This window comes from Phasianus colchicus, chromosome Z, assembly GCF_987193195.1.
Source record: "Phasianus colchicus chromosome Z, bPhaCol1.hap1.1, whole genome shotgun sequence".
Lineage (NCBI taxonomy): Eukaryota > Metazoa > Chordata > Aves > Galliformes > Phasianidae > Phasianus > Phasianus colchicus.
In genome coordinates this window covers 69,022,294-69,037,293 of record NC_143476.1, presented here as the reverse complement: position 1 = coordinate 69,037,293, position 15,000 = coordinate 69,022,294, and the positions used below count along the sequence as shown (strand labels likewise).

The following is a 15,000-nucleotide window of genomic DNA, read 5'->3' as shown; positions in this document are numbered from 1 at the left end:
CCTATATTTTTCCCTTCTAAAAATATTGCCGTCTGAAACAGTATTGTGGCACTGTGTATTCTTTTGCACTGCTCCTCAAGCTAGGCAAAAATATTTAACAACTTAAGTTGGACAAAAGGGATTCCAACTAGCTGAGTGTCTGGATTTGTTTAATTATTCTTGACCTTGTTACCCTTCCATCTTTTCAGTATCCAATTTATTGTCTTGAGGAGGAAGCTGAATCAGGTGGTACACCTGATTTAAAAGTTTAAGTTGCATGCAGATGCAAAAAGGGAAGTTTGTTTTCAGTGGGCAGTACTATTTATCTTTTCCACGACAACTATTAGGAAACAGTTTTTGTTTCCTGCAATATTTGTATCTAGTAATCTTTTCCTCTTCATCCCCTACTCCCACTGAGACAAAAGACTAATCTATTAATTTGTAGTTACACCATTATTAGAAAAGAACAGGGCAAATTTTAATAATATTCCATAGCTGTTAACATAGAACAACATAATCCAAGATTGCTATGGTTAACAGGACTTCACTGTATGAAGAGTGCTATCTTTGAAGTCTAGTACACATGATGTATTTCATGTGACAAAAGATGTCAAAAGGTAACAGCTCTTCTGAATGAACTCTGTATGTCTTGCCTTTTTTCTAGTTGTTTTGATCCGGAAAGATTAACAAACTAATAAATGTCTTGATGTTCAAAGTCATTTTTACTCTGCAAAAACATGTTATAATCCATCATGATTCTTTTAATCACAGGTGGAATAGGCAGAAACATTTGATCTAAAATGGTGTCTGCACTTTCCTGAAATCATAAGCTTCATGCATATGGATAATGTGTTTAATACTTTTTATGTTCGTGTATTTGTTTGACCAGTACCCTGCTTGTGTGATGATATATTGTGTAATGTAGTAGAATAATTTTGTATTCCCTTAAATAAGCTACTACTTCTGCCATTGTAGCCAAGTTTCATTATCATGAGGAAGTACTGATTTCATGTTCATTTCATAAATCTTTGAAATCTTGATTGTAGGATGCTTCCTAGCAAAAGCTCTGGGGCCTCCAGCTCAAAAAGACATGGAGCTACTTGAGCAGGCCCAAAGGAGTGTTGTGAGGATGATCAGAGTGTTGGAGCAGCTCTCCTACAAAGAAAGGCTATAGGAGCTGGGCTTGTTCGGTGCAGAAAATAGAAGGCTCCAGGGAGACCTTGTACCTTTCAGTACTGAAAGGTGGGGAGAGACACTTTATCGGGTCATGTAGCAATAGGACAAGGTCATGGCTTTAAAGTAAAACAAGGGAGATTTAGATTACACATTAGAAGAAATTATAACTCAGAGGATGGTAAGACACTGGAACAGGTTGCCCAGAGAACCTGTGGATGCTCCATCCCTGGAGGCATTCACAGCCAGGTTAGATGAGGTTCTTGGGAAACCTTGTTTACTGGAAGGTGCCCTTACCCACGGCAGGGCAGTTGGAGCTAGATGATCTTTAAGGTATCTTCCAACTCAAACCATTTTATGATATTATTACTCCTAAGTGTTTTTCTGTGGCGGTTTTCTGTGTGTTTCTTGTATTTAATTATTTTAATCTCTAGTGATTCAGGAGACATTAAAAAAAAAGCAAAGGGAATCTCCAAGTCCAGAAGCACATTCAGTTCCTCTGATACAGAGTCTAGTTCATCAGATGAGAGTTCTTCAAACTCCAAGTCAGAATCAGACTCTAATAGTGACTCAGATACTGGAAAGTCCAGAAATGCTACGTCTAGTAAGGTAAGATGTGTTAAATATTTATATATGCATACATATATTTGTGTATATATATAAAATATTAAAGGATGCATTTAACACTGTGTATTTCTTGAGGAATGGAAATGGGTAGTAATTTTTTAAATGTCTAAGAAACAGAAGTTTTATAATTATTTGTTGACCTTTCATGAGAAGACTAGTCCCAAAACAACAGTAACTGTTTCATAGATTAAGCAAGTAAAAATACTGTAAAATGAAAACTGTATATTGGTTTACTTCACATAGATAATGAATAATGGAACCTAATTTTTTTTAGATTACTTTTAAACTGGTGAAAACATGAGGATTGCACAGAAATAATAGCCTGATTTGGGATGACTGTTAGATTAAAATGGGATCATAATTGCTACAAGACCTGGATCTGAGAGAGTTTCTTAAGGGTGTAAAGGCACTCAAATAGAACTGCCTAGGTTTGTTTTAAAATTTCCCATTAACATTGAGAATAGTGATGTTAATTCATCTATCTTGAGGTACATACATAGACTAGTAGAATTATTTACTACAGGTATATATGTAGATTAGTACAATTAGTATCCTTAATGAGTAATCAACTTTTATTGCTCCCTGTTCGATAGGAATAAAGCATATAAATTGTTCCATCATTTCAAGTTACATTAGCTTTTTTGCTAAATTTATGAAGTAGCAACCTTTCAAATCTTTTTTTTTAATTGAATTCTTAAATGTGTAAAGATACAAAAGTGTTCAACAGAGACAACTAATTCTCTTAACTAAGTTTTTTTTTGCAACTTAGCTCGTGTTATCTAAGTTTTAATTGCTGACTTTGTGAAGATAAAGAGGCTCGAAGTTCATTTTATTCAAGTGTTACTGAGCTGAAGCTAATTGCATGATGTAGATTCTGTTTATTTAACTGCCTTTCATTTAAAAAATAAATATATGAGGAACTTCATACTAAGTTTAAGTAAAATCATTTCTGAAAGTTATTTTTCTGTTGTCATAAATTTATTTGTGTTTCTATCTATGCACATTATAAAAAAAATGCAGTTAGAATTGTAGCTCAGAAGTTTCCATTTTAGTAAGTGTATGGCATTGAAAATTAAGTGACAATCTGAAGCATTTTAAATTAAGCTGGCACGTTATGATCAGGATTTCAGTATAGACTGCTGAGTAGTCAAAACAGGACTTACCTGTTGCATTTGATATAACTGTAGAAGCTATTGGACAAATGTGTTTCAAATAGTTCAGAGAGAAGTCTGTAACTTCATTAGGCTGTTTAGGTATATTGCTTTAGCTGAGGAAGAAAGGCCCTTCATTTCTCTAAATCTTGATCTTATGATGTAAAAGGTCTTTGGTTTTTAACTTTATACATCTACTTACAAGCTCTGAGTTGTAACCTGAGCTTACAGTTCATTCCCATAATCTACCAGGAAGGCAAAAACATTAATGGAGATCATAGCATAGAAATTGAGGTGTATTTCTGTTATTTGATCAATGCTTCCTGCCTAATGTGACACTGGATAGCATACCTTCTTCTAAGATTTACTCGTAGCAGGGAAATTAAATATTACGAGAGTTAAATCTATTCACACTGTTTGCAGCTTCTTATAGAAGCACAGATTTTTTTCACCAGACAATAACAGGAACTCAGCTTTACTGTGAGAAGTCACTACAAAACTGTGTTCAGATAACTGTGTGCCCTCTGCTGCAATTGTCCTTCTTCCTCAGAGCTTCAGGGCCAGCCTTTGTGATTACTTTCACTACAGTTATTTAAACTGTTATAGTTTCTTCGCAGGATTTGTGAGGACTACCAGCATAAGTAAGCTTTTTATATTTTAAAACAGTGGCTGAGAATGTGTGAAGTCAATGTACTGTGTAATATGAGAACCAGAATGTCTAAGAAGCTTGGGATTGTTTTATTGAAGTCAGCGGAGAATTGTCAAACATTTGGATATTTGCTGAAGTAGTCTTAAAGCCTTACTTAAGATGTACCTAAAAAGAAATGTACTAGGAACAAAGGAAGTTTTAAGCCACTCATACAAGAGTTGATCAGACTCAAAATGTAGAACTGAAGAACTGCAAAGCTTTAAAATGTCACAGAAATATTACATAATGGGATTTGCATACATGAAAAAAAAAAAAAAGATGACAAGGAGTTAGTTGACAAGGTAGTATAGACTTCACTATCCAAATGTTCCTTAAATGCTTTGTCACTTGGAAACTTTGACATGGCCAATGTAGTAGTATATGAAAACAGTAAAAGTGAATTAATTGGGCGGGAATCTGAAGTGAAATGAATGCTCTTGAATACAGAGGACTTTTTCACTGTTTAAGTAATGTTGGGTGCTTGCATTTGTACTACAAATGTTTCTGATAGTTATATTCAGAAGTGTAATTGGATAAGGAGGTGGAGGTGACAATCACGTGTATTTTGTATCAAGGGTGACTACTGTACTGACTGGCTTAACTGGCTTTTGTACAGGTACCTGTTTTGAGCCTTGTGATCAGAAGTGTAGCTAACTGATGATAACCCTGATAGCCCTTCAAAGTTGGAAAGAAAAGCAATAATTTAACAAGCTGTAAAGAACATTTCAGATAAAGTCATATGTGGAGCCCTTGTATTAAAGTACCTTTTACAGGAACTACTCATATTTATTTTATTTCCATTGAAAACTTGGATTTTTTCTGCTTCCTACCCCCAGGTCACCCAGGAATCAGACTTTTTCAGTTAGGCCCTCAGAAAGGGATGTTCTTCGACTGGAAGATTTTAATTGGAAAAGACATTGCTTGTATCATTCTGCTACAGGAACATTTGTAATGTGGCCAGTGTAGACGGGAAGATGATTTTTTGGTCTTTCTTATCCTTATAAATAAAAATGAAAATACTTTCTGAGAAACACATTAGTGAGAGGAATAATGACTAGGGTCTATTTTTATAGTTGTTCAGTGTGCCACAAATTATGAACTGTTAGTTAACAAATGTTCTGAGTGTTGTCTAGCATTCTGTATTTTGCTGGGTACCATTGCCATGTTTAGCACAGTTTTCATAATAAGGTTTGATTATGGTCAGACAAGAGCTTAATTTACGCATGCATCCGTTCATTTTCTAGTGCAGAAATAGGTTACACAAACTTCCAATCTTTCTTCATGAATACATTACTAAGATTTTTGTGTTCTTTTTTTTTTTCTTTTTTCTTGAAGAATAATTTTGTAAAAGCTGTTGTATTCACCGTAATTGAGCTGCGGTGAATAGAAAAATCCGTCTCTTATGCTGCAGTGTTTTATATAATTTTGAAATATGCATAGTTGAAGATGTTCAGGTGCATAATATGATCTAAGCATTTCTACAGTAGAAAGCCAGCTTTGAGGATGCATGTGTAAGTAGGTGTCTCTGCAGTGGGATTTTTAAATCAGCTACTGTTGACCTCCTTATACAAGTATAATACAGTCACTCAGCTGTTAAAAACCTGATCCACTATTTAAAAAATATACAAAAACAAATTGTCTATCTTTCTGCCTGATCTCTTTTCAAGTGCTAACACAATGGAAACAGTGGGTGATCTGTCAATGCATTTGGATTGTCAATGATGGTTTTGTATAAATATTGGAAGGATAAGAAATAAAATTCACACAGCAAAATATGATTTCATCTGCCTTTTCTCTGCAGCTCCATGGCTCATGCTGCGGTGTGAAATTCTCATTTTACACACTTTGCAGGCGGAGCACATGAATTATGCATTGAGCAAGAGAAATCTCCTGCTTCAAGTCCTATATGCATTTACCAGGTTCTATCTCTATTACCAAGATGAATTGCAAATGGAGAAATGTTTGATGGAATATAGCTTAACTTCTTTGTTTAGTATTCTGCTTTTCCCATAGTGAGCTCTCCTGGCAGGAAGCTGGGTTATATTGTAGGTTTATTTTAAGAAAAGAAAAATAAAATTTATTACAGGGAAATGCCAGACACGTCATAACCTTTTCATTATCTTGATTCGGAATGCAAAGCTTTTTTCACTCATTAGAAATATCTGTTGATAGTATTTGTTGCAGTCATTGGCTATTCATTATTTCTAGAAAGCCAATCTACTTTATTTTCTTTGAAAAAAACGAAGAAACAAATGATCATACATACGTATTTTTTTTTTCTGTTGGTTTTTTTTTTTTTTTCCCACTGATTGTAAACTAATTGTACTTATGTAGAGTATTCTGATAATTTTTCTTCCCATGCATTACCTTGATGTAATGTTTCTGTACTTGTATCTTAAGAGCATTTTATTTTATTTTATTTTGAAGGATAAGAAATTATCTTTGGTGGATTTCTTTCCATTTCTGAAGATGAATTACATTGTAGATTCAAAGTAATAGAAGTCCAGAAATGAAACGTATATTACAAATCTACATATTGAGCTTTGTAATATATACTTAGAAACTACTTCAGGATGGTAAAACAAATAACAAAATAAAGCTAAAAGGCCCTTAGTGTCACAGAATGTCTTTCTTAGCTTCAGTCTTCAGTAAACAAAGTATGTGTATCTCAATTTTTCTAAGACTGCTTTGACATGAAGTAATTCATGACTCAATTATATGCAAGTAAAAGTAATTACATAATTCAGATAGCACCTGTGAGTTACGAAGTACAATATTTATCTTTATTTCACAGAAGTAAAAAAGAAGTAACGAGATGAGTTGCCAATAATCACATTGGAAGAAAAAAAAATGTAGTCTTGTGGTTGTGACTGACCTGGCACTCAGGAATGCTGATTCTGCAGCAGAGTCACTAAGAGAAAACATAAAAGGAATGGAAAGATAAAAATAAAGATACTTTGTAAGATTTCATTGGTCTAGAGAAGTGTCACAGATCAAATAAACTAGCAATAGCAGAACATTCAAATACTGTAGTGATTAGGACCTTAAAGACCATCCAGTTTCAAGCCCCTTCCATGTGCAGGTCTGCCACCCACCAGCTCAGGCTGCCCAGGGCCCTCTCCAACCTGACCTTGATACCTCCATAGATGGGGCATCCACATATTCTCCAGGCAGCCTGCTCCATAGGAAGAAAATGAAGAGCAGTGTCATTTTGTCCCATGTCAAGCCTGATAGTATTTAACATCAGTGGCTTCAAATAGTGAGAACATCAGCCCGCTTTCTTTGTGTATTCTTGAGAAGTAAATTCTCCCAAAATTAAAAAATTAAAAAAAAAAAAATATTGGCATAATATTAGCTTGCAACTGACTGTGAGGCTGAGAGACTAGAAAAATTGAACTTTTTGGCAAGATAGGTCATTTTGTTCTATGATGACATTCAAGGAAAGTGATTCTATCTGCTTATCTTGTGAAGGGATCTATAGAAATATCTATCTTGAGTGCTGGAAGACACTGTAGCAACTTGTAAGTGGTGTCTTTGAATGGAGGCCAGAAGGGGCAACATGACATTCTACTTTTTTATTTCGATCTATATTTACAGGTTTCTTCCCTCCTAAATAAGTGCAAATATGACTTTCTTATGATTTTTTTTTAAAAAAAGGTTTCTAGTGGTCTCAGAAGTGTCTGATTTGTCAGCATATTTTCCTTAAGTAGCAGATGTTATTAAAATTAAATCTAAACATGGGCTTCAGATGGGTGAAATATAACTTAAATGTGGAATTTGGGTTCAGCTTACCTGTACATAGAACTCTTTCTCACAAGGTGAATTCTTTAAATGCTAAGCTCTAAGCAATGGATATACACATTGCCTCTATAAAAGTATTAAGGACTGTTCTTTTGCTGATATAGTAAAAGATGAAATATTTATTTATTTTGACAGAAAGGAGAAAAAACAGTCCAAGACAGAAAAGCTCCAAATAAACAAGATGTGTTTCTCTTAGATTTGGATGACTGTAAGTATCTTGATTAAAGTTTCATTTTTTTCCTATCTCATGAATTCAATTCTGTTGATTCAGTGGCATTTTAAATGCATTAAATGTTGAATTTGTTCATTTTTTGTATGTAAAAAAGTTTCTTTACAAAAATATTACCCAGAGTAGTAACTTTTCTTATGCAAAATTATGATTATACATCATTTTGTTTACTGTAGAACTAAGAAACAGTTTAACAATTTGGAATATATAGGGATGTAAAACATTTCTTTCAAGAATTTTCTGTATAGACTTGTCTTCTGTTGAAGTAAGCTTACTTCCTTTCTCGAGTACCCATGGCTGTGTCTTGTTCAACATCATGCAGTACTATAATCAGATACTAAAAACAACCAATTCAAACAACAGATTAAAATGTAGTTGTGGAAAGGTAGTGTAGGGCTGTTATTACTTTTTTTCTATGCATTTTAGTGCTGTTCTTCAGGTTTACTTCTACATGTGCATCAAATTTTAGTGTTGCATTAATATATACTTTGCACATAACTCATAAATAAAAATGTGCTGCACGGCATAGATCAGATGAAAGGATTAAATAGAAGGTAAAAGAGAGTAAGAAATACATCTTGAATGTAAAAAATATGTTTTACTTCTTTTTTCATATTTATATTGACCATTGCTGTAATGTCTGGAAAAAATAATCTTGTATGATTAGGAAACATATGAACATAAAATAATTATGTCAAGATGTATGAACTTTTTAAACTTAATGGAAGTAGATCATTGTCCTTCCCAGTATTTTATTTTATTTTACATTAAGTGTCAATTGCTTTTTTACTTCTAGTCTACCCTGTAACAACTCCTGTGGCAGTTCCTGCATCAGCTGTTTTGTCTCCAAGTTTAACAGCAGATCTAGAAGGATTAAGTCTATCAGGTTCATCAGTCATTGATGTAAGTATCCTTTAAAGAAGAGTGGAGGGAGGTGTCTTAATTTAAACATACCATATTTTTGAGGAAGTCATCAAAGCTGCTTTTCAGAAATACTTTCACCTGTGAAATTCTAGTTTACATGCAAGGCTGGCAGCTACTTTTTGATCTGAAATAAATATTTCCTGTAATATGGAGAAATGGATGAATATTGCTTGTTTAAGAAGAATGCCTTGGAGGATTTTAAACTTCTTTTTTAATCTGTTTTTTTCTTCTGCCTTGGGAAGATTTATATTTACAAATTACGCATACAAACTGTACAAATCTTTCAAATCATCTTCTTGCTACATTGTCAAAAATAAGCTATATAAAATCACATAGTTATTAATTCTGTGGTTGTTTGCTGTACATGCCTCCAAGTATGACATTTTGCTACTTGGAATTATTTTTTCATGAGTGTGCAAATCACAGCTGTGGGTGCAAATACAAAGCGTATGGATTTACAATCAGTGGTATATCAGTATCTGTCATGATTCATACAGTTAGTGAGCTCTGCTTTGTAGCACTTTCCATTAGGGAATCTCAAAACCATAGGTACAATTAAGGTTAGTCAAATCATGGAGGGCATTCCTTTGTTGGTGAAAAGAATAGTAGTTTGCATTCTTGGTGTTGTTTATTTAATTTTATTCTAATTTTTTGTTTGTTTGTTTGTTCAATTCAAATTTGTAGTTTAATAAAAAGGAACAGCAACACAGGATAGTTAACCTTGTGAAAGTTGGTGGGAGTGACCAGAAAAAAGCACCATATAGGGACGAGTATCTTTTAGCCTAGCCTTGTTTCTTATGTGGCTGATATCTAGAACCTACGCTGCTACTTTAATAACTGCTGTTAAAGTATTTTGTGTTGGGTTTATGAGCAATGCATTTGTACAATTATATACTTACATATTTCTCTGTAAGTATATATATTTCTCTTCTGTACAAGTAAAGAATGTGTAACAAATTATTTGACTCAAGAAATAAAATATTTTATCTAATGATTCAGTCTTATATTCACAGGCTTTAATGTTATGTGCTTATGAGACAGAGGTTATGTGGTGGCTATCAGGCTTACCTAAGGCTGAAAATTGGAATGCAGTTAAATTCCAGGTGGGCCAGTAACAAACTGGACAGACAGTCACTTTGTGTGATGCATAGTCATTCATGTCTAACACATTCTGAAAATGTGAAATACTGTCATACGTGTTACACCACAGTGTAGAAAGAGGTTCTGTATGAAAGGGTTGAATCTGCAAAGTGTTTTTTTCTTGGTGTTACTGAATTCATGATAACCAGTGAGGAATCAAGAACATCTGCTTATACTTGCTGCTCTGGAAACAACTGGTCATATCAGAGCTAGTTGTTGCTACTGCATGGTGATTTCCTGTTTTTCAGCTGTCACTGCCATTGGTAATACTTGCAGATGTACATGAGGTCCTTTGAAGTGTTTTGTGCTCTAGGAAACAAGAAAAATTAAACACTAAGATTAAAAGCTGTGCTTTCAAATGATAGCCATACAGTGTAAAAAGTCTTACATGCAAGTAGTTATGTAGTTAGAGTCATGTTGTTTTGCACCATCAGGTACCTTTCCAAAAATGAAAATATAAAAAGAACTTTTAAGACTTTATGTGGGAATGTCCCTTTTAAAATAATATTCTAAATTTAATCTGTGGCCACTTGTTCTAAAAATAAGAGTAGTTGTCATACTTCAGAAAACTTTTTCTTCCTTCATTTGGAGAGAAAATGAATTTAACTGTAGGGCACATGCCAAAGCAACAATGAGAAATTAATTTATTACCAGGCAATAGAGATCATAGAGTAAAAATAGATAAGTACAGTATATGACCCTAATATTGAAGAAATGTAGCAGTCACTTATCTTGGAATATGTCAGACAGTCTATTATTCAAATCATTCAGGACTGTAATTGGATACAGCTTTTAGAAAACTTATAACTCCATGTTCATAGAATCATAGAATCACCATGGCTGGAAAAGACCTCCAGGATTATCCAGTCCAACATTTCCCACCAGACCATGTCCCTCAGTACACTCTTTTGGAGAAGTTTTTCTGTGATGTTGCTTAACATCACAGAAAGTATAAATACAGGAACAGTCTCACAGCAATGGTCTGAGTCACTTTAAACCTACAAAAACAAACAGAAAAAAGCATCTTGAATATAAACTGCACAACACAACTTAATGCTTTATAGCGCAGCTCATTTGCTTTTATGATTTTTGTTTACACATAAAACATTTACTTGTCATAGAGAGACATACGAATGCATGTTACAGTTTGTTCCAGGAAAAATGAAGTTCTCTGGTAATTTATGGATCACTTTCTTCAGACTGTATGCAAAGCACAGTACATCCTTGTTTGTGCTTCTGCCCTCTTGCAATCTTACCTTCAGGTGGGCACAACAAACCAGGTAACTGGAGGCTACTACTGAGACTTCTGCAGATATACACTCAGTACTCATACATTTGGAGTTAGCTGAATTTTAGATGCTGGAATATCCTTGAAGGCTTGCAAGATATGTGAAAATACGCGTGCCAGTTAAGAATGGGAAGTGAGAGGCTTTTGTATGCTGTCAGTTTAAAGCAGATTTGGAAAAAAGCAGAAATTGATACTGTCCCTTAAATGGAAGTTTTTAAAGTAGGAGAAGAGAGACTAGAAATCAAAACTCATGAATGGCATAAGGACAGGGAGGAATATAACCTCCTGCAAGAAATAATACTGTGAGCAGGAACAGTGAAGGGAGGAAGAGGAGAGCTACCGTAGGTATCAGAGAAGCAAAAGAAGGGAGTGATTGTCTGTTCCTACTGATCACACAGCTGATGACAAAAGAAGCTAAACCACCTGCTGTTTTGCATTATGGCTTCAGATAGTAAACTGCACCCTTAAATATATGGATCCCTGAGCTAGTAGTAACAATTATGTATGCTTCAGAAAAAAAATGAGAAGGACGGAGCACTTCTTTGGTAGCAAGAAGTATTTACAGTTCTGAAAGGTGTTAGGCAACTGCAGCTGGATATGCCTTTGGCAGCAGCAGCAGTTGGATGGAGCAAAAAGGGAATTCTAGGCCAAGATGAGGAGGATTTGAAAGAAGATTTGGTATGTTCCCTACCTCCCAGTACAGTATAATCTGGGAAGAAAATCAAGGCAAAATATTAAGAAATGTTTACAACAGAAAGAAAGAGGGGAAAAATCTTGAGGTGAAGAGATACTCGCAGAAAATTTATTTACTGCAATAATTCAATCTTTTCATCAGTTGTTATGCATATTGAATTGTGGCATAGCTGTAGAAGTGGTACTCTTTTATTTACTGTTTTTCTTTAATATACTCTGTATTCGTTTCAAAGAAGTTAATATATTATCAACAGTATGTTTTTATTTTCTACTACTCAGAGCTCCACAGAATGTGTTCAGAAAGGAAGCAGTAATTCATGCTTTCTTCTGTCTCTTGAATCTTCTGCAGAACTCTTGACTAGGATCCATTTTGAGAACTTCTTTAGAGTGGTGATGCATAGAGCAGAAATAATAGCTTCTGACAAAAGTCAAGGTCGAGCTACAGACCTGTCAAGCTAAGTGATAAATACATTTAATTTCAAATTTAGCATGTTTACGGAATTTCCTGAAAAACAGTAAATATGAACTCCTTCATATACAAACAGAGATATTTTCAGTATAGTATCCCCCCCTTGAAAGATATTTCTGAAGTAGTATTTACAGGGGAAAATGTTCTTGTAATTTGGGTTACTTTCTCAATTCAGTGTGTTGTAGCAAGTGTAAAGGATCTCTTCTTGGAAACAGAGGGAACACAGGAATTATAATAATGGATTATATCATAAGTATAGTGTGGTATGCAGTTTGTAAGGGAAGGTTAGCTACCTAAAGAATTTGCTAATTCCTTCAGTACGTCTTCCAAAGTAGTTAACTGGCATGTGCTCTACTTCATGAGTTTTATTTTTCTAAAGCTTTGTTAGCACTAATTGTTACATAATTACATATATTTAAAATTCATATGTGAACTCTGGTCAGAGTTCTCGGGTTCTTACCTCAGGAATGTCTATGTCCTCAGAATTAACTTCTTAATAGCATGAAAGAGATGTGGTGCAATCACTAGTGGTTGCAGCAGACTATGCAATGGTTTGAGTAGGTACTTAATAATCCCTGTGTTTGCAGAGATAGTTTGAGCAATTAGTGTTGTTTTTTTTAAGTAAATAGCATTATATTTGTGTAAATGTATATAGTCCTTCTTAGAATGCAGCTAAAAGTTTTTTGTTGGACAAAAGAAGTTACTTTTAAATCAGTTTTGAGTTTTAGCCACATCTTTTACAGTAATACAGACTCATAGTATCCTACCGTGGTATTATTTTATATAGTATAGCATTTCCCCTCTTATTTTTCAGCTTGTTACAGGAAATGTCTACTTTTTCATATCTCACCACAGGAGAGTTTTTTCCTGTACCTTAAATGTTTCCTATTTACTTTTTCTGAAGCCTGCTTTTTTATATAATGACTGCAATTGGGAAAGTTTGGAGGGTGGGGGGAGAGGAGGGGCTGAGGGAGCAGTGGTGAGGTTTGCTTCATGTGTGCTATCCTTGTGCATCCTTATAACTTCTGCACATTGCTGACCACACTTGTACACTAAGCAGTGTTTGTGGAATTATGCGGAGCTCTCTCTCCAGCTTCATTCCTTAAGGTGGGTTTTCTTCCATGTGGAACAGTTTAAAGTATATGCATTTCTTGCATTTTTCCCTATTCTGTGCTATACAAGTTTTGTAGTTAACAAAGCTCAACTGAAACAAATTCTACAAATTCCGGAAGTTAGTAGGGTCTCTGTGAATTTTGCAGCTATGAAGCAAGTGAAAAAGCATAGTCTTGAATGAAAGAGTAAAAAAAAATAATTTTCTCTTTATGCACCCAAAATTTAGCTGCACAGCTCATGAGGTGTGACTGATGCCTGTGGGAGGGTGGTGTGGTCCAGTGGATACAGAACTGGGTGTTACACATGGAAAATGACTTCTATTTTTGGCTTACTACATTCTGTCTATTCTGGTGGGAGTAACACAATCTCCTGGTTTTCCATCTGAAAAATGAGGATAATGATGCTTACTTATCTTGGGGAAGCACTTGGAGAGCTACGAATGAATGTTACTGCTCATCACCAGATGTTAACAAGACAGATAAGGAATGCAAAACAGACTTCCTAGATATTTAAATTTGTTTTTCTATGTTTATGAAAGTTTTCTGTAAAAGACACTCTTAAAATGGTAAAATAGTACATCCATTGCATCACACATTTGAAAGTTATACATCCTTCCAGAAATTACTTCTACACATTTTTTAAAATGATAGCTTAATTTAAAATAAAGACCCTCCTATAGCAGTCTTTTAAAGGGTGATTTCACCTTTACTAATTAATTAAAAATCCATTTATCAACATCATAATATTTATTAATGTTAAAGCCTTAGTTATAGCCCTCTTATGTTTATTAATTCTGAGCAAGCTCTACAATTATGAACATTCTGCTTATTTTCTTTCAAATAAATTAGAGAATTTAATTTGAAAGTTCAAATAGGGTCTGCCTTTCCTTCTTCTGAGTCAGAAGCAACAACTTGATACGATACCCTGGCATAGATAAAAATGTGCCCAGTCTAGGAGGCATGTTTATTGTTACTATATATAATCTCATTGATTTACTTGATTGCTGTGTATTTTAGTACTGTATGTTCTCCATATTGGGGTCTTGTATTTCTAAATATATATGTATGTATATATGAGTGTGTGTATACACACACACGCACACAAATATATGCATGTATGTAAACATATATTTTATGTTTATCATAGAATCATGAAATCATAGAATCGCAAGGTTGGAAATGACCTGCAGGATTGTCTAGTCCAACCATCCTCCCATTACTATTGCTACCACAAGTCTCTAAACCATATCTCGTAGCTTATGTACTAATGAATCCTTAGTTAGAAGCACATATGTGACATAAATTGTATAGCGATTAACCAGGTCTGTGATTAAGAGTATTGCCCCATATTTAATGCTGTTTCACTATTTTGTTGTCTTGGACTGACAAAGATTAAAGCAACATTCAAATATTGTACTTAAAAGTGAAAAATGCTACAACTGTAAAGGAAGCACAGTTAGAAAATCAAAATCTTATGCATAAAATAGAAAGCAAATTTGGGATTGAGGGACAGTGATGCAAAACAGGAACTCCTTAGATAAATCACTGTGAATAGACACTCAATTTTTGTTTTGCTTTCCATTAGAAGTCAGTACATTCCTTAAAGCTAATTCACTTTTTTGAGAATTGGATGATTACATCTGTGAGAGAATTCAAAGAATTTTTTCTGTCCAACATGAAAAATACATATATCATGTTCCTTAAGACAGAACTACTGAAAACAGTT

General features: G+C 34.3%; 1 protein-coding gene across 5 annotated transcripts in view; it reads left to right on the top strand.

Moving 5' to 3' along the window:
- AP3B1 (adaptor related protein complex 3 subunit beta 1) overlaps nucleotides 1-15,000 on the top strand; it is a 158,001-nt gene that overhangs the window by 100,307 nt on the left and 42,694 nt on the right. For all 5 annotated transcript variants that reach the window (XR_016462209.1, XM_090132254.1, XM_090132253.1 and 2 more), the window contains exons 20-22: nucleotides 1,587-1,761; nucleotides 7,555-7,627; nucleotides 8,445-8,551. Coding sequence is in view for 4 of the 5 variants with exons in the window: in XM_090132254.1 (XP_089988380.1) it covers nucleotides 1,587-1,761; nucleotides 7,555-7,627; nucleotides 8,445-8,551 (355 nt within the window). In the remaining variant the exon portion in view is untranslated. The remainder of the gene's footprint in view (nucleotides 1-1,586; nucleotides 1,762-7,554; nucleotides 7,628-8,444; nucleotides 8,552-15,000) is intronic.